We start from the raw sequence: 27,545 nt of genomic DNA, 5'->3' as shown, positions 1-27,545 counted from the left end.
TACCTGCAGGCTCAATACCACATGGAAGCTGCCAAGGCTTGGGGCTTGCATCCTCTGAAGCCACAACCTGAGCTGTACCTTGGCCCCTTTTAGTCATGGCTAGAGCTGCTGGGACACAGGGCACCAAGTCCCTATGCTACACACAGCGGGGGTCTACAGGCCTGGCCCATGAAACCACTTTTTCCTCCTTGGCCTCCCAGGGTGTGTTGGGAGGGGCTGCCATGAAGACCTCTGACATGCCTGGAGACATTTTCCCCATTGTCTTGGGGATTAACATTCAGCTCCTCGTTTTTAATGCAAATTTCTGCACCTGGCTTGAATTTCTCCTCAGAAAATGGGATTTTCTTTTCTATCACACTGTCAGGCTGCAAATTTTCCAAACTTTTATACTCTGTTTCCATTATAAAACTGAGTGCCTTTAACAGCACCCAAGTCACCTCTTGAATTCTTTTCTGCTTAGAAATTTCTTCTGCCAGATCATCCTCTGCCTAAATCACCTCTCTCTAGTTCAAAGTTCCACAAATCTCTAGGGTGGGGCAAAATGCTGCCAGTTTATTTGCTAAAACAAAGCAAGAGTCACCTTTGCTCCAGTTTCCAACAAGATCCTCATTTCCATCTGAGACCACCTCAGCCTGGACCTTATTGTTGATATCACTATCAGCATTTTTGTCAAAGCCATTCAACATGTCTGTAGGAAGTTCCAGACTTTCTCACATTTTCCTGTCTTCTGAGCCCTCCAAACTGTTGCAACCTCTGTCTGTTTCCCAGTTCCAAAGTTGCTTCCACTTTTTCAAGTATCTTTCCAGCAACACCCCACTCCTGGTACCAATTTACTGTATTAGTCCATTTTCACACTGCTGATAATGACATACCCGAGGCTGGGCAGTTTACAAAAGAAAGAGGTTTACTGGACTTACAGCTCCACATGGCTGGGGAGGCCTCACAATCATGGCAGAAGGCAAGGAGGAGCAAGTCACATCTTATGGGGATGGCAGCAGGCAAAGACAGAGATTGTGCTGGGAAACTCCCGTTTTTAAAACCATCAGATTTCATGAGACTCATTCACTATCACGAGAACAGCACAGGAAAGACCTGCCCCCGTAATTCAGTCATCTCCCACCAGGTCCCTCCCACAACATGTGGGAATTACGGGAGCTACAAGAAAAGATGTGGCTGGGGACACAGAGCCAAATCATATCACCAGTGAATTGTATTTTTATCCACTTCCTCTATGGTACTTGTTCTGTTGGTTTTCTCAGTCTTCTCTTTCATACTGTCATTTTTCCTTATGTGTCCTCAAATTTTTCTTTAATGTGTTTGGTGCTCATATATCTGACTGGAACATTACTCGAGTTATTATAATAGCAAGGATGAATTTCCAGTAGCTCAATAGGTCCTTTTTCTAGCAGACTCCTCCACTGAAGTTAAAAAATTTCTGGTGACCTCATTTTTTAACATTCACTATGTTATTAATATAACCATTTTCTGATGCCAAAAATTCTAACATACTAATTTTATTGGTTGCATAGTTTTTCATCATAGTACTGTTTACTCTTTCTCTTATTATTGGATATTTGATTTTTTCCAGCTTTTCATTAAATAACATCAAGAACACATTTGTACATGTATTTCTTCATGTATCTCTGATAGTTTTCATAGTGTTAATTCCTAGAGTGAAATTTATAGGTCATGAAAGATTTCTAATAGACATTGCTAAATTGTCTTTTGGAAGATTGTAACAAGTCTCTGTCTCACATAAAAATACCCTTTCCCCCCAGCACTCTTGATAATGGCAGATCATGTTCTTTTTAATCTCTGCTAACTTAGCAATATACATATTACAATATATATATAGAATGTGAATATTTTCCTGTTTGAATTTACATATTTGGGTGTTTTCATGAGTTTCTTTTGTGAATTGACTCTTTATGTTCTTTGCCTGTTTTTCTGTTCACCATTTTGTTTCGCTTTGTCAGACTTTATTTTGGGAATGTTAAGTGCTCGTTATAATTACTGTAAGTTTTTTCTCAGTTTGTGGTTTGCCTTTAACTTTTTTATTAAGTGTCTTTTGCTAAATATGTGTTTTGATGACATATATGTAAAGCCACCCACTCACCTGTCCAGAGATTAAATTTCATCTATATAGCTTGGTATGTTTATGATTTCTAGTTTTACATTAAACTTTTAAATCCATGTACATTTATGTTGGAATATGGCTTATATAGGGACACATCTTTGTTTTTTCTGAAATAACTAATTAGCTAGCATCTTTTTCATTGACTGGTAGTTCATCCTTTCCCTATTAATTTGAAATCTCACCTCTGTCATATACAAAATGTTTTTTATAAATATGTGTGTGTATCTGCCTAGAAATAACTTGTCCAGGCACATCTTACAATTCTTGACATTTCTAACAAGACCACTCTGTTACTTTACTCTTTTAGAAAGCACTTAAGTATAATGCTTAATCTACTGTATTAAAACTGTATACAACAGCCAGGCACGGTGGCTCATGCCTGTAATCTCAGCATTTTGGGAGGCTAAGGCGGGAGGATCATTTGAACCCAGGAGTTCAACAACAGCCCAGGCAACATATTGAGACCTTGACTCTACAAAAAATTTAAAAATTAGCTAGGTGTGGTGGCATGCGCCAGTGGTCCCAGATATTCAGGAGTCTGAGGTGGGCACTCGCTTGAGCCTGGGAGGTTGAGGCTGCAGTGAGCTGTTATCACTGCCACTGCACTCCAGCCTGGGTGACAGATCAAGAGCCTGTCTCAAAAACAAAAAACAAAACAAAAAACTGTATCCAGTGCTTGTGTATTATCCTAATTTCTAAAAATCAATGACTCCCCAAAATATTTCCCTCATCAGAATGTTCTGTTACCAGCCAAAGATTTCTTTCTGTCAGCTCACATCCTGCCACAATGAAGGCAAACAGTGGTAGACAGGGTGAACCATTGTGATTCTGAAGCATTCTAAGTGGTTTCAGGGATATGAGAGTTTCATCATCCTGTTTTGTGGTAGGGGAAAAGGAAATATTGTTAAAGTAAACATTGAAATTTGAGGTAAATACCAGTATTTGAACTTTGAAAAAGTAGCCAGAATGTTCCTAAGGTGGCAACATTTCAGAAATTATACAATTTCTCAATGCCGCTGGTTACTGGAACAGTTCTAAGGCTCTGCCCATGTGTTGACATCACATTCTATCTCCCTTGTTCTTATAGGGCTTCAGCCACACAGCTGGTTAAGGTGCAATTTGACCATGAATTTCTTAAGAAATGAAAGGTACATTATGGTGCTGTAGGTCAAATGTGAAGTATGTGTCCTATTTTGTGAACTGTTGTAGCAAAACTAAATCAATGAAGGGATTTTGCTGAGAAAGTAGTTACCAGCATTCACAAAGCTGGCTACTGGGTGAAAAACCTGAATTCTGAGTTTTGCAATTAACTGCATAACACTGAGTATTACCTAATAATGATTCCTTTGTTTTTTTCAGTTCCTTTTGCATTATATAGGTGTTTTCCCAAATGTGTTCTGGAAGACATTATTGCTGCAAGGTGCTCTGGAAGACATTTCAGGGACCATGGTTAAATCAGTTAAAGAAAAGCTGTGTACTAGATCCTTCTCTAAGAAATGCACTGGCTGGGCACGGTGGCTCACGCCTGTAATCCCAGCACTTAGGGAGGCCAAGGCAGGCAGATCACTTGAGGTTGGGAGTTCAAGATCAGCCTAGCCAAAATGGTGAAACCCTGCCTCTACTAAAAATACAAAAAATGTTAGCCAGGTGTGGTGGCATGCACCTGTAGTCCCAGTTACTTGGGAGGCTGAGGCTATAGAATCACTTGAGCCCAGGAGGCAGAGGTTGTAGTGAGCCGAGAGCATGCCACTGCACTCCAGCCTGGGCAATGGGAATGAAACCCTGTCCAAAAAAAAAAAAAAAAGCGCAATATGTAGTCTCATACTAAAGGCTTTAAGAAGTCTTACAGAAAAGAAATTTAAATCTTTTGGATTTATTTCTTGACATCTATAGGAACTGTTTCATAAAATCTACTTTAGGAACCTGTATTAGCTGCTGTCCAAGGTATCAAACATCTATAATTCTAGTTCCAGTAAAAAGTTGTGTATAAATAACTTACTTTATATGTAGTACTTTAATTTGTAATATCAGTATGGAATCTTCTTAAGGAAACACTGAAAAAAACCTTTAATTGTACAAGATCTTTGTACAGTATCATGGACTTTTAAACACAGAAACACAGAGAAGTATTGTTTTGTCCTGTGAATACCAAAACTTTGATTTGGATTTATTAGTGAGAAAAAAGCAGGATCAAACATTTCCCTACTTTTTAGGAGTTCTGTGCAATACCTCAAATTCTATCCAGAATGTTCCTACAAAGTACAGTATGATGTTAGACACTCTTTACATCCAACATGTTTTCTTTTGTTTAATTTAATTTGAGCTATTATTGGCTCAAAATATATAGATTCTTAGTGATCTTTTATATTTATTGTTCATAAAATAATGTTTGGCTTCCTAATAAGAAAGTGAAGAGGAAAATCAAGGTGTTTTCATCTTGCTTGTAGGATGGGTGCTGCAGACAATATATATAAAGGACGGAGTACATTTATGGAAGAACTGACTGACACAGCAGAAATAATCAGAAAAGCAACATCACAGTCCTTGGTTATCTTGGATGAACTAGGAAGAGGGACGAGCACCCATGATGGAATTGCCATTGCCTATGCTACACTTGAGTATTTCATCAGAGATGTAAGTATCCGGTAAACTGTATTTAAAAAGAAATTAATTTGTAAATTATTATTTTTAAATGACAGTCATAATTGTGCTATATTTATGGGGTACAATGTGATGTTTTGAAACATATAAACAATATGGAGTGATTATATTAACCTAATTAACACATTCCTCACCTCATTTAGATATCATTTTTTGTGGTGAGACATTTGAAATTTCTCTTATTTTGAAATATATATTATTACTGCTGTAGTCATAATACCGTTTATGCAATCCCTGCATACCCTTTTGTACATGGATGATACATATTATACACATTATTTTCCTGATCTCAGTCTCCAAATACTCAAAATTATCTTTTTTATAATTGACTGCAGTCCTGCAAGTGATCATTAGAATGCTACACACTGAATTCAGACAGATTGACCCTAAATAATGTTTGTAGTTTTTTGATATATGTTCCTTTTTTTGCTGACTCAACATAAATCTGGTTGTATGAAAAAGGCCTTCCTGGCAATATTTTCATTCAGAATTATATCTTATTATCCTTGGTGAACCCTAAATCAAGAACAGGTACCGTCCATCTACAGCCAAATTCCTCGAGGGAAAAACAAGGAAATAGTGCCATTTCCACTTTGTGAAATCCTTTTTTTCACCAACATCCTGAAGGATCTCACTGTGAGATCTTTGATCTCATCTCTTTGTGTTTCTATCTGATTCAGTAACATCATTCCTTCAACACATGTCTCCTTTTTTTCAGGGTGCATTTCTAAGCTTCAATGTAAAATTTTGTTTGCGTCTAACTTTCCATCCCTGTCATTTCCATCTAACTCTCCCCTTTAGTTTACTTTCTCTATCTTGTTCATTTTGGTCTCTGCTTTTCAAATCTCCCCCTCATGGCACCTCTCCTTAGGTCTTTCCCTTCTCTGGTCTTTCTTTCTGTTCCCCCCCCCCCCATTTTCTTGCTCCTTTGTCATTGTGTCTTCCCTCATTTTCATTTCTTTCTCTCTTCCTTAAATAGCCAATAAAATCATATTTTTAATATTTCTTTTCAAAAAGCAACACAAAAATAAAATGTATTTTTCTTTAACCTTTTGTTGCCATTGGTGTTTTGGGGTTTAGTTTTGTTTTTAAAGCTTAATTTCCGTTTAATTTTTTTCCAGAAGATAGTTTTTCTTCAGTCTTTAGAGACTCAGCTCCATAAACAGGCTTTGATGGAGATCATGGGGCAGCATCCTCAGATCTAAATTGGAGTGGAGTTGTTTGGTCCTCTAGGCTTCATGAGAATGATTCCTGACTACCTTGCTGTGAGTGGCAGAACTTGTGCAGTAATACAGTTTCATACACTGTTTGGGAAGCACAGAGACATCAACGACACTCAATTTGGAAATGTCCCTGACAGCTGTACCTTCTACTATATTTCAAATGACAAACTTCTTCCTTAGGTGTGCATCCAACACAGTTTGTGCAGCAAATAGGTTGTACCTAGCTATGGCCCTTTTTGGCACAACCGTTGTTGTTGTTCCTCCTCCTCCTCTTCTTTCTCTTCCTCCTCCTCTTTTTTTTTTTTTTTTTTTTTTTTCTTTTTTGAAATGGGTTCACTCTGTCACTCAGGCTGCAGTGCAGTGGCATGATCATGGCTCACTTCAGCCTCAACCTACCTGGGCCCAGGTGATCCTTCCACTTCGGCCTCCCGAGTAGCTGGGACTACAGGCACACACCAACCATACCCAGCTAATTTTTGTATTCTTTTAGGAATGGAGTTTCACTGTGTCGCCCGGGCTAGTCTTGAACTTTCAGGCTCCAGTGATCCACCTGCCTTGGCTTCCCAAAGTTCTGGGATTATAGGCATGAGTTACCATGCCCAGCCTCCCTTCTTTTCTTTGTTATTTTGGCAGTGAAGACCCAAGAGTGACTCAGGTTTTGTTTAAACATTTATTTAGATTACATAGGTAATTATAACATTTTGTTTTTTTAAAGGAATTTTTTGTTTTGCTTTAAAAAATTTATTTGCAAAAAGATGTAACTCAGAAACTTTAATCATTATAGAAACTACATAGGAAATGATGAGTTCATGTCCTTTGTAGGGACATGGATGAAGCTGGAAACCATCATTCTCAGCAAACTATCGCAAGGACAAAAAACCAAACACCGCATGTTCTCACTCATAGGTGGGAGTTGAACAATGAGAACACATGGGCACAGGAAGGGGAACATCACACACCGGGGCCTGTTGTGGGGTGGGGGGAGGGGGGAGGGATAGCATTAGGAGATATACCTAATGTTATATGACGAGTTAATGGGTGCAGCACACCAACATGGCACATGTATACAAATGTAACTGACCTGCACATTGTGCACATGTACCCTAAAACTTAAAGTATAATAATAATAAAAAGAAACTACATAGGAAAGCAATTGACTTTTGTACATTAACCTTGTATCCTGCAACCTTGCTGTAATCACTTACTAATTCCAGTCTGTGTGTATGTTTGCCAGTTCTTTTGAATTTCCTACATAGGCAGTCATGTCAGATACAAACAGACAGTTTCACTTCTTTCTTCCCCATCTGTTTTTTTTTCTTGTCTTATTGCAGTAACTAGGACTTTCAGTACAGTGTTGAAAAAGCAGTAAGAAAGGATATCGTTGCCTTGTTTCTGATCTTAGTGGGAAAGCTTTGAGTTTCTCACCGTTAAGTATGATGTTAGCTAGAGGTTGTTTGTGGATATTCCTTACCAAATTGAGGAAGTTCTCCTCTATTCCTAGTTTACTGAGAGTTTTTATTGAATGGGTGTTAGATTTTGTCAAATGCTTTCTGTGCATCTATTGATATGGTCATGTGATTTTTCTTCTTTAGCCTGTTGATGTGATGGATTACGTTAACTGGTGTTCAAATGTTGAATGAGTCTTGCACACTTGGGATGAGTCCTACTTGGTTATGGTCTGTTTTTCTTTTTATACATTGTTGGATTCATTTTGCTAATATTTTATTGAGGATTTTTGCATCTATGTTTATGAGAGATACTGGTTTATAGTTTTCTTATAATGTCTTTGGTTTTGGTATTAAGGTAATGCTGGCCTCATAGAATGAGTTAGAAAGTATTTACTCCACTCCTGTCCTCTGAAAAAGACTATAGAGAATTGGTAAAATATCTTCCTTAAACATTTGGTGGAGTTCACCAGTGAAGCCATCTGGGCCTATGATTTTTGTTTTAGAAGGCCATTGACTCAAGTTCTTCAATAGATATAGACCTAATCAGACTTTCTGTTTTTTTCTTGTGTGAGTTTTGGCTCATTGTGTCTTTTAAGGAATTGTTTTTCAAGAAATTTTCACCAAGGTTACCAAATTTGTGGACATAGAGTTGGTCATAGTATTCCTTTATTATCCTTTTATTTGTCCACGGCATCCGTAGTGTTGTCCTTTTCATTTCTGATATTAGCCATTTGTGTCTTTTCTCTTTTGTTCTTAGTTAGCTTGACTAGAAGCTTATCAGTTTTCTTTTCAAAGAACCAGCTTTTGGTTCTATTGATTGTTTTCCCCATTGCTTTCTTGTTTTAATTTCATTGATTTCTGCTCTAATTTTTATTATCTCTTCTCTTTTGCTTATTTTTGCTCTTGTCTTTCTGGTGTCACAAGATAGAAGCTTAGATTGTCTATTTTAAATCGTTCTTTTCTTCTAATGTGTTCAGTGCTATAAATTTTCTTTTTTTATTCTTTCTTTTCTTTCCATTTTTTCTTTTTTGAGACAGGATCTTGCTCTGTTACCCAGGCTGGACTGCAGTGACATGAACATAGCCCACTGCAACCTCGACTCCCTGGGCTCAAGTGATCCTTCTGCCTCAGCCTCCCACGTAGCTGGGACTACAGGCACATGCCACAACACCCAGCTAATTTCACTTTTATTTTTTATAGAGATTGGGGTCTCACTATGTTGCCCAGGCTGGTCTCGTATTCTTGGACTCCAGTGATCCTCTTGCCTTGGCCTCCCAAAGTGCTGGGATTACAGGTGTGAGCCACCGCTCCTGGCCTATAAATTTTCTTCTATGCACTGCTTTTGGTGCATTCCACAAATTTTGATAAGGTGTGCTTCCTGTTTTTATTTAGTTCCAAATATTTTAAATTTCTCTTTATTTCTTTTTTGACCCATATGTTTTTTAAGAATGTGTTGTTTAGTCTCCATGTATTTGGGGATTTTCCAGTTACCTTTTTGTTATGATTCCTAGTTTAATTCCATTGTGGTATGAGATCAAATATTATATGATTTTTATTATATTAAATTTGTCAACATGTGTTTTATGGCCCAAAATGTGGTCTTTCTTGGTGAATGTTCCATGTTAGCTTGAGATGAATGCGTATTCAGCTGTTGGTTGAAGTATCTATAGATATAAATGATGTCTAGTTGATTGATGGTGTTATTGAGTTCAGCTGTGTCCTTACTGATTTTCTGCCTGCTGGATCTGTCTGTTTCAGATGGAGGAATTTTGATATCTCTAACTATAGTAGTATGTTCATCTGTTTCTCTTTGTAGTTCTATCAGCTTTTGCCTCATGTAGTTTGACATTCTCTTGTTAGATGCATACATGTTAAGGATATTATGTCTTCTTGGACATAAGACATAATATCCTTTATCATTTTATCATTATCCCTCTATCATTATATAATATCCTTCTTTATCCCTGACAAATTTACTTGATCTGAAGTCTGCTCTGTCTCAAATTAATATAGCTACTCTAACTTCCTTTAGAAATTAATATAGCTGCTTCAGCTTTCTTTAATGTTAACATGATGTATCTTCCTCCATATATATATATATTTTTTAGACAGAGTCTCACTCTGTCACCCAGGCTGGAGTGCAGTTGTACAATCTCAGCTCACTGCAACCTCTGCCTCCCAGATTCAAGTGATTCTTGTGCCTCAGCCTCCTGAGTAGCTGGGATTACAAGTGTGTGCCACCACGCCTGGCTAATTTTTGTATTCTTTTTAAATTAAAGATGGGGTTTCACCATGTTGGCCAGGCTGGTCTTGAACTCCTGGCCTCAAGTGATCCATCTGCCTCGGCCTCCCAAAGCGCTGGGATTGCAAGTGTGAGCCACCTCACCTAGCCCCTCCGTATATTTTTAATATGTAGTTATTTTTATATTTAAGGTGAGTTTCTTGTAGACAACATACAGTTAGGTCTTATTTTTTGATCCACTCTGATAATCTGTCTTTTAACTGGTGCATTTAGATCATCAGCATTCAAAGTGATTATTGATAGAGTTGGATTAATATTTACCATTTTTTACTTTTTTCTATTTGTTGTTCTTGTTCATTGTTCCTACATGTGTCTTCCACTGTTTTTCTGTCTTATGTGGTTTTAACTGAGTATTTTATATTATTTCATTTTCTCTTTTTTTTTTTTTTTTTTTTTGTTTTTTGGTTTTTGGTTTCTTGGGGTGTTTTTTGAGGTGGGATCTTACTGTGTTGCCTAGGCTGGCCTCAAACTCCTGGGCTGAAGTGACCTTCCCACCTCAGCCTCCCAGGTAGCTGGGAGTACAGGTGCATGGCACTGTGCCCAGCTATTTTCTCTCCTTTCTTAGCGTATCAGTTATATTTCTTGTTTTACTTTTTCTAGTGGTTGTCCTGGAGTTTGCAATATACGTTTGCAACTAATCCAAGTCTACTTTCAAATAACTCTATATTGCTTTATGAGTAATGCACGTATTTTTTAATAACAAAATAATCCTGATTACTTTCTTCCATCCTTTGCACCATCACTGTCATTTATTTCACTTATACTTAAGTGTACATAAGCATATATATATAAACATACATAATCGCATACACTGTTGCTATTATTATTGTGAACAAAATGTTATGCTAGATCCACTAAAAATAAGAAAAATAAAAGTTTTTTCGCCTTCACTGGTTCCTTCTTCAATGCTGCACTTTTCTTTATGTAGATACAAGTTTCTGACCCCTGTCATTTTCCTTCCTTCTAAAGAACTTTCCTTAAACATTTCAGGATAGATCTGCTGGCTACAAATCCTCAATTTTTGTTTGTCTGAGAATGTCTTTATTTCTCCTTCAGTTTTGAAGGATTATTTTGCAAGGTACAGAATTCTAGGTTGGAGAGGTTTGTTGTTGTTTTTTTTTTTTCCTCTCAAAACTTTAGATATTTTACTCCACTCTTTTCTTGCTTTTGTGGTTTCTGAGAAGTCAGATGTAATTTTTATCTTTGAGCTTGTGTGGATAAGGTGTTTCTTCCCTCTGGCTTACTTCAGTATTTTTTTTTTTTCTTTATCTTTGGTTTTCTGTAGTTTGAATATGATTTGTCTAGGTGTGGTTTTGGGGACATTTATCCTGTTTGGTGTTCCCTGAGCTTCCCAGATCTGTGGTTTTGTGTCTGACATTACTTTGGGGAAATTCTCAGTCATTATTGTTTTAAGTATTTCTTCTGTTTCTTTCTCTCTTTATTTTCTCTCTGGTATTCTCATTAGCTGCATGTCATATCTTTTGTAGTTGTCTCAAACTTTTTGGATATTCTGAGGTTTTTTTCTAGTCTTTTTCTGTTTGCATTTCCATTTTGGAGATTTCTATTAAGATGTCCTCAAGCTCAGAGATTCTTCCCTCAGCTGTGTCCAGTCTACCAGTAAGCTCATCAAACACATTCTTCATTTCCATCACAGTGTTTTTGATCTCTCGTTTCCTTTTGGTTTTTTCTTAGAATATGCATCTCTGTGCTTACATTGCCCATCTGTTATTGCATGCTGTCTGTGTTAACCATAGAGCCCTTAGCATACTAATCAGTTGCTTCCAATTCCCAGTCTGATAATTCCAACATTCCTGCCATAGCTATGTCTGGTTCTGATGCTTGCTCTGTCTCTTCATATTTGTGGGTTTTTACTTTTAGTATGTCTTGCGACTTTTTCTTGACAGCTGGCTATGATGTATTGGGTAAAAGGAACTGCTGTAAGTTAGGTTTTAGTAATGTGCTGGTAAGGGTCTAGGGGAGGAGTCCTATGATTAAGTCTCAGTCTTACCTCCCTCCCACCCCTCAGGTGGGATAGGAAGGCTAGAGTGGGCTGGAGTTGGGTATTTCCTTTCTCTCATATGAAAGGCTAGAGGAGACTGGAGTTGAGTCTTTCCCTTCCCCCAGGTAGGTGAGGCTCTGATAAAACCCCAGCAGGTTAGGCTCCACTTAAGTAGTTTCTTCTGAGGGCAGACCTTGTTAAGAACAGAGTGCCCTGGTGCATTTCAAAATAGTTCTTTCTTTCTTCCCCTTGCCTGAAGCATAAGGGGAATTTACTCCAGTGTTTATTGTGAGAACCAAGTGGAACTCCTGGGAGTAAAACTCACAAAAGTGTGCCCCCTTCCCCCATGACTCGGTTCCCCTGCACTTTTTGACTCTCAGACTTGTTGACACTGAGCCTCCAGCAACTGATCAGTTCCAGTTCCAGTTTTCCTACCCTGATACTGGTTCCTTCAGAGGTTTCTGCCTGCATTTCAGCTCAGGAAAGTTGTGATTCTTTGTATCTGCTTGTCTGTCTCTAACTTGGGGGACAGTGGTTTGCCTGTGACTTCATTTTTCTTACAGATCTAAAGAGTTGATTTTTCAGTTGGTTCTACTTTTTCCTTGTGATGGAGAGGCAACCTCCAACCTTCTTATATGCTAAACTGGAAACCAGAAACTTCCCTGACCTTTTTATGGATGAAAATCTTTATTTTCATGGTTCCTTCTGATCTTTGGATAGGGAAGAGAGATCAGAAAGGAGCAATAAGGGAGGTCATGTGTTGCTGCTGCAGGCCGAGAACAGCCTTGAGGAGCACAGTGTCGGATCCCAGACCCTTAGGTCTTCCGGCTAAAAGTGCCTATCAGCTTGGAGAAGGAGCACCATGGAGATAGGTGGTCCTAAGATCCCTCAGGGCAGATTTTAAGCACAGCTTTTTAAAGAAATCCTGCCTTAATACATTTATTTGTTATTGTTATCAGAAAGAAGGCACACATTCAGACTTTTAATAAGGCGAATGGCAGGTGAATCAAAACTGGAGTTCTTTAATTTAATTACCTCCTTCTGCCAATATTTAGGCTAAGACTGGTGTTAACTTTCCTCCAGATAGAGGTTTCCAGAATATTTAAAATATGCCTTAAAATAATGCTTATTAAAGAATCCATGAGACTGGGTGCAGTGGCTGACGCCTGTAATCCCAGCACTTTGGGAGGCCAAAGCAGGAGGACCCCTTGAGCCCAGGTTCAAGACCAGCCTGGGTAACATAGTGAGACCCCTCTCTACAAAAAATAAAAACAAAAAATTAGCCAGGCATAGTGGTGCACACCTGTAGTCCTAGCTACTTGGGAAGTTGAGGTGGGAGGATCCCTTGAGCCCAGGAGTTTGAGGTTATAGTAAACTATGATTGTGCCATCGCAATCTAGCCTGGATGATAGATTGAGACCTTGTCTCTAAAAAAAAAAAAAATGTGTTAATTCATACTGACACTAACAAAAACTTTAAAATGGTGGAGTTGAGTGGGGAAAAGTGAAACCTCTGCTTTACAGAATACCAACGAATAAATGTAGGAAGAATTTTTTAATCAACATTTAATAACGACTATAATAATAACTGATTCAGACAGCAATGATCAATAGATTATAAAACCTTTGGATGAAAGATTGTTGGAGAAAAGGATATTCATATATCTCAAAGTGTCATGCCACAGGTTATTTATTAATTACAAAGGGAAAAGGTATAGTGAAGAAATCTAGTGGGTACCCTCTTCAACCAGATAATCAAATTTGGCATCCCCAGTTATGTAAAACTGATATCACGTCCCACCTGATGTGATGCACTGGGAAGGACCCATCACCTACATATACATGGAATATTCCTGGTATCGACGAAGAGAGTCAAACTCTGTAAAATATTTGAAGAGATTTATTCTGAGTCAAATATGAGTGACCATGGCCCGTGACACAGCCCTCAGGAGGTCCTGAGAACATGCGCCCAAGGTGGTCAGGGTACAGTTTGGTTTTATATATTTTAGGGAGGCATGAGACATAAATCAGATACATTTAAGAAATACATTGGTTTGGCCGGGTGCAGTGGCTCACACCTGTAATCCCAGCACTCTGGGAGGCCAAGGTGGGCGGATCACGAGGTCAGGAGATTGCGACCATCCTGGCTAACACGGTGAAACCCCGTCTCTACTAAAAAATAGAAAAAATTAGCCAGGCGTGGTGGCGGGCACCTGTAGTCCCAGCTACTCAGGAGGCTAAGGTAGGAGAATGGCGTAAACCCGGGAGGCGGAGCTTGCAGTGAGCCAAGATCGTGCCACTGGGCAACAGAGTGACACTCAGTCTCAAAAAAAAAAAAAAAAAAGAAAAGAAATACATTGGTTTGGTTCAGAAAGGTGGGACGACTCCAAGCAGGGGCTTCCAGGCTACAGGTAAATTTAAACATTTTCTGGTTGACAATTGGTTGAGTTTATGTGAAGACCTGGGATTACTGGAAAGGAATGTTCAGGTTAAGATAAAGGATTGTGGGACCAAGTTTTATTGTGCAGAGGAATCTCTCAGCAGACTTCACAGAGAGAGAAGAGGTTGTAAAATGTTTCTTATCAGACCTAAAAGGGTGCCTGGCTCTTAGTTGATTATCTCGTGGATCTGGAAAGGAAGGAAAACAAAGGGTGAAGGGGATTCTCTATAGAATGTGGATTTTTCTCACAAGAGACTCTGCAGGGCAATTTAAGGCGTGGCAAGGAAATATATTTTGGGGTTAAATATTTTTTCCTTGTCTCATAATGTTGTGCCGGAGTCATATTGAAAAGCAAGGCACAATATACAGGGTCAAATAAAACCCATCTGATGAGAATCCATGATATGTAGGGCATGACTCCCTGGACCCCTTAGGTAGGAATTTGGGTAAGATAAAAAAATCAGAGTTTAGTCCTCACTGGCAATGATGTTTGGAGGAAATAGCAAAGTCCAAATTGAAAGACATTATGCAAAACAGCGTAAGTGCCCCCTCCACCCACACTCTATTCCTGTACGAAAGGATACTTGATACTTCAAAAATGTCCATGTCATAAAAGACAAAAAAGGAAAGAGACAAAAAGAAACATTGTTCGGAGAATTAGGGAGATTTAGGAACTGTATATGTTATATAATAGTAATATATTTATTGAGTGTAATAATTGTATTCTAGTTATATAGGAGGATGTTTTGTTCTTAGAAGATAGAATCTTAAATCTTTAGTGATGAAGTGTCATGATGTCTGCAACTAATTCTCAGATGGTTCAGGAAAAAATGTCTGTGTCTGTGGAGGAGGAAGAAGAAGGGAAATATGGTAAAATATTAACAATTGATTATCTAGGTAAACAGTATATAATAGTTGGTCGTTGTACTTTTCTTGTGACTTTTAGGAAGATTTAAAATTTTTCAAAAGAAAGTGGAAGACAGATTTTAATTACAATAAAATTTAAAAATGAAATAACATTTATTCTGTCTTATTGCTTTAGGTGAAATCCTTAACCCTGTTTGTCACCCATTATCCGCCAGTTTGTGAACTAGAAAAAAATTACTCACACCAGGTGGGGAATTACCACATGGGATTCTTGGTCAGTGAGGATGAAAGCAAACTGGATCCAGGTATGAAATATTCCTGCAGTTGGTACAAATATTGGTTTTCATGTTTGATAACTCAAAGTTTGTTGGAACATGAACTTACTGCTTATTAATAATGAAAGCTGTGAATGTGAGCTATAAATAACATTTGTCAGGATTCATTTTTGCTAAGCTTTAGGTCAAGTAGAATTTAGATTTATCCTTGCTATCTCTGAGTCCTTCTCTGGTCTTCCTTGTCTCATTTGTCGTGGCAACCCTTTTCTCTTTTTTTTACAGGAATAGGGTGTGGGTGGAGGGGGCACTTAGGTTTTCCTCTTAGTGCCTTGTACTCTTACATGATTCGTCTCAGTACAGATGACAGTCAACTGCAGAGTATAATTAGTCATCTTTTAAAAATGCGCAATATTTTCCCCAAAATATCATTTAACTTACTAAGGGCCATATACTGTACTGGACATAGGTTTTTATTTTAATATTATAAGGAAACTGAATCTCAGACAGGTAAAGTGGTTTGACCATGTCAACCACTTAGATGGGGGCTAAAATGAGCCTAGAATTCACTTCTTCTGCTTCTGGGTTCTCTTCTGTTCCCCTCTGCTAGAGCTGCTATGGAGGAAATCTACAATATTTTTCCTAGTCTTTCCAGTTACTGGTGTCACAGAAATGAGACATTTTATGAAAAAGAACACCGTTAGCCAATAGCAATACATTTAAGTGCCATAAGTAATATAGTAGACTTTAGCATTTTTTTTTCTGTTCAGTAGTAATTGTTTTAAGCCACCAGCCTGTAGGCCTGTGGTGGTTTGCGCAATTGGTATGTTGCAATGGAAAATCCATCATGCAAGATACCCCAGAGTCCAGATTTTATTTTGGAAAAGTAATAGGGATGGACCTGAAAAAGAAATCAGGCAGCTGGCCCAAATAAAACAAAGCACTGGGCCTAAGATAAATGTAATGTTAGGCAGTTCCTGCTTTTCACCACCATGCAATCTTGAAAAACACATCATAAATTCTCTTATGGAAGTAGTTTTGTATCTATTAATCTGCATCCAGGTTGACAAGAGGAGACTTAAGCTAAAACCCTTGGGACAAAGAGAATAGAGTTCACCAACAGGGAAGAAGAGGAGTCAGTGCCGCTAATACGCATTTGATGTGAACTGAAAACTAACCCAGAGCATTGTACCTTTCCCTTAAATGTTCTGGGCATTTTATTTTATTGATTTTAATTTTTGTGTTTTGTTGAGATGGGGTGTCACTGTCATCCAGGCTGGAGTGCAGTGGCACGATCACAGCTCACTGCAGACACAACCTCCCAGGCCCAGGTGATTCTCCCTTGTCAGCCTCCCCGGTAGCTGGGACTACAGGTGCACACCACCATGCCTGGCTGATTTTTGTATGTTCTGTAGAGACAGGCTCTCACTATGTTGCCCAGGCTGGTCTCAAACTCTTGAACTCAAGTGATGCTCCTGCCTTGGCCTCCCAAAGTGCTGGGATTACAGGGATGAGCTACCTTGCCTGGCTGATTTTAGTTTTTATCAATGAACATAATTTTTAAAATTCAATGGTGCTAAAAGGCTCCTGGTGACAAGCTTCCATCCCTTCAGTTCATGTCCTTCCCCATCCTAGTCCCAAGGCAACTACTTTCAACACTTCTCCCCTTTCTGTTGTATTTCTAAGTAATATCCATATTTTCCTGTCTCTTGCTTCATCAGGTTGACACATTATTGATGGACCTCTCATTGTGTTAATTGAGAATCTTCAATTTTCCCTTCCTCTGTCCTTCCAGCATAGTCATTTCACATGTATTGTATGTCATTCATACTTGTTGTTTTCATTATTATTGCCATGCTAAGTATTGCTTACTGATGAGCCAAGTTTGGAGACAAGTACATTTCTTTCTTTTACAACGTTTTCTATTTTCTCAAAAATAAGAATTGACTGTCCTCATTTTTTCCATTTTGTTTTGTTTTGTTTTTGAGTCTATAGCTGAATCTTCCTGTACCCTCAGATAGCTTCGTAAAATGCCTCTCTAGATGTTTTTCCACACAACTGAACCTACTGGTTCCCATTTGTCCACTGGGGCCCTTCCTCCTGGAGCCCTTTGTCCTCCTGCTCATCTGAACTGGCTGCTGTCTGGGCCTGCGGCACAGCTGTCATCCTAAGCCTGCCTTGCCGGCATCCTAGGAGTTCCCTTACCCCTCTTCTAAGCATGTGATTGCAAGGAACAAAACACTCGGTCTCACACTGGCTCAGACAAAAGGATGCAGTATGTATAATCCCATGTTCCATGACTTCCAGAGGAAGAGTGGGCTTCAGCTCCTCCTTTTTGTAATTCCCAGGCTCTGTCTTCCTGCCTGTCCAGCTTTATTATCAGGCTAGTGACAATGACTGCAGCTCTTCCTGGCATCATGTCCAGAATGTCCAAAGGAAGAAGAGACAAGCATTTCCTGTTCACTCTTTCTTAGAACAAGGGAACTTTTTCTCAGATGCCTTCCAGTATCTCATGATTGCCTCATTGCAGTTTCAGAATTGAGTAACAGGCTCCTTCTTAAACCACTCCTTAGCAGAGGATGGCAGGGGTGACTTTGATGGGCCTAGATGAATCAGGATCAACTTCTGGAGCTGGCTTTGAAGACCCAGTCCCCTGAGTTAAATGATTAGGGAGTTAATTCCTTATAAAATCAAGGTTTTCTTAGGGGTGGAATAAGTGTTGAATTAGGCTACTACTAATATCAACTAAAGGAGGTAAAAGTTTTGAGATTTTTCATGAATGAAAATGTTTCACATGCTTGTTGGCCATGTGTATGTTGTCTTTTGAAAAGTATCTGTTCATGTCCTTTGCCTATTTTTTAATGGGTTTGGTTTTTTCTTATAAATGTAAGTTCCTTATAGATGGTGGATATTAGACCTTTGTCAGATGCATAGTTTGCAAACATTTTCTCCCATTCTGTACGTTGCTTGTTTACCCTGTTCATAGTTTCTTTTGCTGTGCAAAAGCTTTATAGTTTAATTAGGTCCCCTGTGTCAGTTTTTGCTTCTGTTGCAATTGCTTTTGGCCTCTTAGTCATGAAATCTTTGCCCGTTCCTATGTACAGAATGATAAAAGCAAAACATCACTGACCATTAGAGAAATGCAAATCAAAACCACAGTGAGATACCTTCTCACATCAGTCAGAATAGGTATTATTAAAAAGTCAAAAAATAACAGGTGCTGGTGAGGTTGTGGAGAAAAAGGAATGCTTGTATGCTGGGTGAGAGTGTAAATTAGTTCAACTGTTGTGTAAGGCAGTGTGGTGATTCCTCAAAGACCTAAAGACAGAATTACCATTCAACCCAGCAATCCTATTACTGGGTATATACCCAGAGAAGTATAAATTGTTGTATCATAAAGACGCATGCACACGTATGTTCATTGCAGCACTATTCACAGTAGCAAGACATGGAATCTACCTAAATGCCTATCAACGGTAGACTGGTTAAAGAAAATGTGGTACAAATACACTGTGGAATACTATCCAGCCATAAAAAACAATAAGATCATGTCCTTTGCTGGAATATGGATGAAGCTGGAGGCCATTTTCCTTAGCAAACTAATGCAGGAACAGAAAACCAAGTGTTGCATGTTTCACTTATAAGTGGGAGTTAAATGATGAGAACACATGGAGACATAGCGGGGAACAACATACACTGGGGCCTACTAGATGGGGGAGGATGGGAGGAGGGAGAGGATCAGGAAAAATAACTAATGGATACAAGGCTTAATACCTGGGCGATTAAATAATCAGTACAGCAAACCTCCGTGACACAAGTTTACCTCTATAGCAAACCTGCACATGTACCCCTGAACTTAAAAGTTTAAAAAAAAAAACACAACTCTATAGCGTCCATGTTTGAATTTATAGTTCAGCCAGGATTAGAATTTTAGATTGAAAACGATTTCACTCAGAATTTTGAAGCAGTGCTCCACTGCCTGCTGCCTTCCAATATTGTTCCTGGCTATATCTGTGCTTCATCCATTACCTCTTCCCCAACTTCTCCTCTTCTGTATGAGGTAGAGGCCATTGCGTAGGTCATCAGTAAAATGCCCCACAGGTCTTTTGGATGGCTTCTATAATACTCTATTTCCCATGATGTGATAGGTAAAACAATGGACAAACAGTTAAGAAACCTGTGTTTTAGTCTATTCCAATCTGTATGATCTTGAACAAGTCACCTAACTTCACTCACCCCTAAATTTTTATGAATCTGTTCTAAAAGCAACTTCAGAAATTATTTGTCAGTACACATCTCTTTAATAACTGCTTAGAGAAGTTTGGCTTAAATATAAATCTTGCTATGTTTCCCCATAATAAGCAGAAACATGAATTATTACTTCCACTGACTCAAAGCAGTGCCAGGTAAACATTTTAATAGTGTCCATTTAAGAAATGGCCATAGCTTGTAAGTAGTTACATCCTCATCAAGAACTTTTGCTGTGAGCCTGTAAAGAAACAGAGTTTTTCTCATAAAACAAGTTTTATTCTCTCCCATGTGTCTTTTTCTGACTCCATATTTCCATCCTACCAGCACCCCCAACCCCTCTCGCACACAGAGGTTAAACGAGTACATAATTACAGAAAGAGATCCCCCAGGCGATTATAGAAGAGTGGTTGCGTTCTTTACCTTGAAGATATGAGAACTACCATAATTTAAAGTGGAGACCAGAATATAATGATACACTCAGCAACTGTTTGTATGTTAACAAGGTATTCAGAGCAGTGAAATATTTTATGTAAGTTAGCTATATTTTGTAGCTATATTATACATTATATATATAATTATATGTAAGAACATTGTTACAACTATCTCTTGTGCACTCTTTATATATGTATACATATATACATATATATATACACACACACACACACACTATATAAAAAAAATTAAAAGTCATTAATAGGCTGGGCATGGTGGCTCACGCCTGTAATCTCAGCACTTTGGGAGGCCAAAGTGGGCAGATCACCTGAGGTCGGGAGTTCGAGACCAGCCTGACCAACATGGAGAAACCCTGTCTCTACTAAAAATACAAAAAGTAGCCGGGCATGGTGGTGCATACCTGTAATCCCAGCTACTCAGGAGGCTGAGGCAGGAGAATCACTTAAACCCGGGAGGTGGAGGTTGTGGTAAGTCGAGATCATGCCATTGTACTCCAGCTTGGGCAACAAGAGAGAAACTCCATCTCAAAAAAAAAAAAAAAAAAATTCATTAACAAATTTTTGGGTAGGGGGATTTTGTGGCATTTATCAGGCTCCCAGAAAATACCGATGGATGGATGGATGGATAGATGGACGGATGGATGGATAGATGGACAGACAGATGAATGAATCTTGTTTAGAAAGGTCAGCATGGGATCTAGATTATATTGGAGAGCTGGAGACAGGGAGATCAGTTAGGACTAACACAGTTGAAGTGATAAACTATATTTCTGTCTTAAAGATAAGAAATGGCTTTTTTTGATTGCCTATTGCCTTTCACTTCACTCTTAGTCTTGTGAACTTTGAAGAGTTACAAAAAATTATCCAGGTTTGCAGGCACTGGCTTCTAGCTGCGTCTTCCCTAATCTGTTCCCACCTACTTCCGCACCTGTGTTTCTCAACTTTCATTTGGGGGCAAAAGGTACTGTCAGTGCCTTGCAATGGAAGTTTAGGTCTGTGTTTCTGAGTGAGTTGGCATTCTTTCCGCCTCCCACTTCAGCACCCACCCTTGGAAAGCTCTTATCTGTCTGCTGCCGAATTCTTAGAGGAGGGCCAGGAAAAATCCATTGTCCTTTTTCTCTGTCATGTTCAGTCTTTGGCTTTTTAAATTTTCACTGATAAAAGAAGAAAAGCATACACATCTATCAAATGAAATAATGATTGAGAAAAAGCTTTTAATAAACTCTTAAGTATACTGGGATTGTAGAAATCTTTGTAACTCTTGTCCACCTTGGACATTTCTGCAGCACAGTGCACATTTTGCAGCACAATTATATTGAATTTCATAATAAAAGTTACATAATATCCTGAGCTGCTTTAGCTTAAACTACATGCAGTGGTTTATTATAATTATTGTACTTCATTATATCCCAGTTCTTTTAAAGTTTTAAGTTCATGTGTATGTATATATATGACAGGCTGGGTCCTCTAGGAAGCAGATTCTGAGATTTGCATTCAGGAGGTTCATTGGGAGTGCTGGGCTGTGTTATAGTCAAAAGGCTTCAGCCAGCCCTGCAGAGAACTCTGAGGCTAGAATGGTCCTTCAGAGTTACCTCAACTTGGGGTGAGGGGGATAGACCTCTATACCTTTATTAGTTATCTCTATTAGTTTGGGGTAATTTGCAAACAGTGTGCAACAGATTACCCCCCAAAACATAGCGGCTTAGAACAACAAACATTTATTACCTCATAATTTCTGTGAGTCAGGAGTCCAGGTGCAACTTAGCTGAACACCTCTAAGGCTGAAAACTGTAGCCCTGTAAGAGACCCTCTAGTTCGGTTCCTCACAGGGCTACAGTCAGTCACTAATCAGGGCAGCAGCCATGTCAAGGCTTCCCAGCCCACACATGGCTCTTGCCAAGCCTCCCAATATCTGCTTCCAAGCCCACTTATGTGGCTGTTGGCATGCCTTAGGCTCTCACCAACTGTTGGTGGGAGACATCAGTTTCTTTCCATGTGAGCATCTCCACAGACAGCCCACAACATGGCGGCTGGCTTCCCTCAGAGCAGGCAGGCAACAAAATGAGAGTACCCAAGTCAGAAGCCACAATCTTTCTGTAACCTAATCTCTGAAGTGACATCTCATCACTTTTGCCGTATTCTGTTTGTTAGAAGTGAGTCACTGGTTAGAAATGATACAGAGAGGGAATGACACAAGCACGTGAACACCAGCAGGCAGAGGTCTTTGGTGGCCATCTTAGAGGCTACCTACAACAACCAGTCACTGGCTGTAGGCTGCCCCAAAGCGGGATGTGGTCTTGGGTGAAGTCCCTCCCTTCAGCTGCAACAATTTCCAAAGAAGGCAAACAGTCGAGGGTTGCAGGCCGGCAATCTTTCTGACAGCTGAGGGAATAAACTCTTTAGTCCTAAGTGGGATCTGGGTGGTACTGAACAGAATCCGGTATGTATAGCTCTTAGTTAACCTGAATATTTAATAAACCAGAACATCTTAATCCTGTTATTTAAACTGGCCAACATGTAATATTTTCTTTTCTGTTTTTAAGGGAGAAATTATAGGCCTGGTATGGTGGTTCATGCCTGTAATCCCAGCACTTTGGGAGGCCAAGGTGGGTGGACCACTTGTGCCCAGAAGTTCGAGAGCAGCCTGGGCAACATGGCCAAAACCCCATCTCTACAAAAAAAAAATTAGCTAGGCGTGGTAGTATGCACCTGTAGTTTCAGCTACTCGGGAGGCTGAGATGGGATAATCACCTTGAACCTGGAAGATTGAGACTGCCAGTGAGCTGAGATTGCGCCACTGCACTCCAGCATGGATGACAGAGTCAGACCCTGTCTCAGAAACATAAAAAGGAGAAATTATATTGTATCAATCACGTACTAAGATCATTCTCATCCTGGCACAGTGGCTCACGCCTGTAATCCCAACACTTTGAGAGGCCAAGGAGGGAGGATTGTTTAAAGCCAGGAGTTCGAGACCAGCCTGAGCAACATAGCAAGACCTGATCTCTACAAAAAATATTAAAAAATTAGCTGAGTGTGGTGGCATGAACCTGTAGTCCTAGCTACTTAGGAGGCTAGGCAGGAGGATTGCTTGAGCCCAGGAGTTTGATGTTACAGTAAGGTATGATTGTGCCACTGCACTCCAGCCTAGGTAATAGAGCAAGACCCTATCTCTAAAAAAGTAAATAAATAAAAACATTCTCTTTTTAATATAGACGTTCAGTTCAAATTTGCAATGAATCATTGTTAAAAACTATTTTAAGTGAGCTAAAAGATAGATCCTATATGCACACAGCAGTTTCAAAACAGTATTTACCCTTTTCTAGACATATCAAATTGATAAATGGTTCTAACAGGCAAGTAGGAACAGTGATTTCAGATTGTACGATTTAATAAAGTTATGAGAACTTACATGTCCTTTTTAATCCTCTAATTTATTTCAGCTTTCAGGCACAGTTTTGATCTCTTTTCTTTATTTCACAGACGCAGCAGAACAAGTCCCTGATTTTGTCACCTTCCTTTACCAAATAACTAGAGGAATTGCAGCAAGGAGTTATGGATTAAATGTGGCTAAACTAGCAGATGTTCCTGGAGAAATTTTGAAGAAAGCAGCTCACAAGTCAAAAGAGCTGGAAGGATTAATAAATACGAAAAGGTCAGAGTGATTATGCTGCATTTTTTCGTTTGTAATGAAACTTTCTAAGTTGTCCAAGAAAGAGAGGAGCGTCCTAAAAATGAACATCAGGTCTACTTTTAAGCACCTCTTCAAATATTCTGAACCATTTAATTATGATGAAGTGAAAACAGCTCTTGCAAAGCTCAGGTGAATTCAGTCCATCTTCATTAGATCATTATTAAGTTGCTAAATTGGTTTTTCGGTCATTTTTATAAAGAATTAAGTTAACTCCTTAATATGTGCCACATTCATTACTTTAAAGATTCAGTATGCCAAAGGTTACTGAAGATATTGAGAACCTACAGAAGATTTCTTTTATTCATAGATTTTATTCAGATATGCAATGATTACATCCAGAAATTCTATCAGAGCATTAATGAAAATAATAGTATTACATAACAGGCAATCACAGTCAATATCCACATGTCACTTATTTTGTAGATTGTGACAAATTTTTCATTCTAAACAGGCTGCTGTCACTTTAAATGCTTATGGGAATACTTTCCACCTTTACGCTTGCTATCCAGCTAGTATGTAGTCAGTACATAAATTAATCTTAATGTAAACCTGAGATACACTTTAAAAGAAAGATATTCCTAGAAAAAATATCATATTAGTAAATTATACCCTTTTGTTTCCCAAATATAAAATTGTAAAACAACATAAGCTCCCCATCCACCTACTGCCCCACCCCTGCCGTACTTGGGGAGCCTGATGTGCTGGGTACATTAGTACCCTGGTTGATAATCATATGACCATGATGAACAGATTGTTGATCGAATAGAAAATCTTGGCTGGCTACTGGTGGACCCTGTGTTATACTCCAATAATATTCTTTAATATTTGGTTATAAGTCTGGGAATTATTACCAAATTTCAATATTGAAATAGTAATGCCTATCATACTACCTAAAGAAACAGTTGCTAACTTGTTTACCAAAGTACAGTAGTGCAATTAACTTCTCTTTCTCTACCTCCTTCTCCTGTGCTTCCGCCTTGCACTCCTCCACTTTGGTATACTGTAGTTCACCAAGTCCAGAGTGCTGGACTCTACAAATGGCACACAGCCTCCTCTAGTGACACTCTTTTCTGGCTCATTTCCAAATTGCAATGCCAAAACAGAAGCAAAGTGGCATAATCAGTTTCAGCCTATTTCTGTTACAAGCCAGATTAATATAAAATTTTTCCTGAGGGAAAAGTATCTATGAGAATTTAAAAATAAACTTAGCCCTCTTCCTCTGCAAAGTCCAGAGACAAATTAAACTCTTTAGTTGCCATATTATTATTGTTCTTTTTCTCTGAAAAAAACCTAGAATAAAACTTTACTACAAAGGATATATATACAAGATAGTAATAAAATATGTCAATTTCTAAATTTGCTATAGAAATATATGCAAGATAGCAATAAAATATGGCAATTTCTATATTTTCATATATTCTCGTTTCTGCTATATAGCCTATAAAGCAAGAGCAAAAAAACTCTCAGATTACTCATAAATATTTTAACTCTTCCAACTAGTAAGTGACATTTTGAACTCTATGAAGTTATCTTGACAAGATGAGAGAATTATTAGAAGACATTGCATTGGGATGGAATCTGATCATTTATCAAGATACTGTATTTGTTATTTTACCTTTTTTCTAAAAGTGCTTATCACATCAATTCCTTTGGCCAGATCAAAGAAATCAAACTGCATCTTGGGCCTTACTGTGGATTTGTTATAATAGTTGCTATTTGTTGGATGGTTACTGTGTGTAGAAACCATTCTGAGCAGTCATTTGCAGCAGCCTACACACTGTGCCAGCTACTCTTCTCATCACTTTACATACATTATCTCATTTCATCCTTATGGCAGCCTTATCCTCATGGTATAGTTGGGGAAAGTGAGACCAGCAAGGACAGGACACTGACCCAGAGTCACACAGCTACTTGATGGTGGAGCAGTAATTGGAACTCAGGTACTCTAGCTCCATACCCTAAATAGTCAATTGGGTTGCTATTCTGCAGAAAAAAAAAAAAAGTAAGTCTGTGTTATGCTGGCGTTTTACTCTTTAATTAGCTTCATTGTTTTCGGTTGGTGTTACTTTTCATCCTGGGAACACTTCATAGGAGTTTCTTTTCTCCAGGTACAAATAAGCACACACCACCAGCCTCTAGCAGAGTTTGAAGGAGGAGGAGGTCAGGTTCTCCCCTCTGGGGCTGGCAGGGGTAAGGATTTTAGGAGAAGGCACAAAGGTAATAGTGGCAATTGGTAACCTGGGTCCCTTGATTATAGTAGCAGCTCTGAAAGCTCCTTTCACCAGAAGGGTGACACTGACACAGCTTCCTAACTATAGAGCCTGCCCGGTATTCAAGTGTTATAGACTTTTCATAGCTTCTGATGAGACGTATTGTCTCCCAGCAATTTCATTTATTAAATAAGTAGTATTTGATTTTTCCCCAGGAAGAGACTCAAGTATTTTGCAAAGTTATGGACGATGCATAATGCACAAGACCTGCAGAAGTGGACAGAGGAGTTCAAAATGGAAGAAACACAGACTTCTCTTCTTCATTAAAATGAAGACTACATTTGTGAACAAAAAATGGAGAATTAAAAATACCAACTGTACAAAATAACTCTCCAGTAACAGCCTATCTTTGTGTGACATGTGAGCATAAAATTATGACCATGGTATATTCCTATTGGAAACAGAGAGGTTTTTCTGAAGACAGTCTTTTTCAGGTTTCTGTCTTCCTAACTTTTCTACGTATAAACACTCTTGAATAGACTTCCACTTTGTAATTAGAAAATTTTATGGACAGTAAGTCCAGTAAAGCCTTAAGTGGCAGAATATAATTCCCAAGCTTTTGGAGGGTGATATAAAAATTTACTTGATATTTTTATTTGTTTCAGTTCAGATAATTGGCAACTGGGTGAATCTGGCAGGAATCTATCCATTGAACTAAAATAATTTTATTATGCAACCAGTTTATCCACCAAGAACATAAGAATTTTTTATAAGTAGAAAGAATTGGCCAGGCATGGTGGCTCATGCCTGTAATCCCAGCACTTTGGGAGGCCAAGGTAGGCAGATCACCTGAGGTCAGGAGTTCAAGACCAGCCTGGCCAATATGGCAAAACCCCATCTTTACTAAAAATATAAAGTACATCTCTACTAAAAATACGAAAAATTAGCTGGGCATGGTGGCGCACACCTGTAGTCCCAGCTACTCCAGAGGCTGAGGCAGGAGAATCTCTTGAACCTGGGAGGCGGAGGTTGCAATGAGCCGAGATCACGTCACTGCACTCCAGCTTGGGCAACAGAGCAAGACTCCATCTCAAAAAAAAAAAAGAAAAAAGAAAAGAAATAGAATTATCAAGCTTTTAAAAACTAGAGCACAGAAGGAATAAGGTCATGAAATTTAAAAGGTTAAATATTGTCATAGGATTAAGCAGTTTAAAGATTGTTGGATGAAATTATTTGTCATTCATTCAAGTAATAAATATTTAATGAATACTTGCTATAGATGATGGTATGTCCCATTGAATTTTGGTGTTTTCAAGTGTTTGGAAATTGTCATTTTTTTAAGGTGTAATTATGAAATTAAGGTTACTGCTTTGACCAGCGCAATACACAGAAGTGAACTTGTTCATTTGGGACCTTTCTGTTCATTAACATATCAGGTGTATCATCTTCCCAGTAATGAGCCTTATAGCTTAGTTGATTCATAACAGTACTCCCTTCCTGCAAATTTAGGGTAACACGTGCTCAACTGTGTCCCTGGGTTTTTTACAGCACTTACAATCTGGCTTCCCAGATCCATGTGTTCTTTTTGTT

General features: G+C 38.7%; 1 protein-coding gene across 1 annotated transcript in view; it reads left to right on the top strand.

The window, feature by feature from the left end:
• The window catches only part of MSH3 (mutS homolog 3), a 221,027-nt gene extending 193,794 nt beyond the window's left edge, over positions 1-27,233 (top strand). Inside the window, exons 21-25 of the mRNA XM_057302266.2 lie at positions 4,585-4,771; positions 15,252-15,381; positions 22,595-22,657; positions 23,535-23,706; positions 26,171-27,233. Coding sequence (XP_057158249.1) covers positions 4,585-4,771; positions 15,252-15,381; positions 22,595-22,657; positions 23,535-23,706; positions 26,171-26,282 — 664 coding nt within the window. The 3' untranslated portion in view covers positions 26,283-27,233. The remainder of the gene's footprint in view (positions 1-4,584; positions 4,772-15,251; positions 15,382-22,594; positions 22,658-23,534; positions 23,707-26,170) is intronic.
• The last annotated feature ends 312 nt before the right edge of the window (positions 27,234-27,545 follow it).

Source organism: Pan paniscus, chromosome 4 (genome assembly GCF_029289425.2).
Source record: "Pan paniscus chromosome 4, NHGRI_mPanPan1-v2.0_pri, whole genome shotgun sequence".
In the NCBI taxonomy this organism is placed as follows: domain Eukaryota; kingdom Metazoa; phylum Chordata; class Mammalia; order Primates; family Hominidae; genus Pan; species Pan paniscus.
Note: the sequence above shows the minus strand (reverse complement) of the source record. Positions and strands in the feature narration are given on the sequence as shown.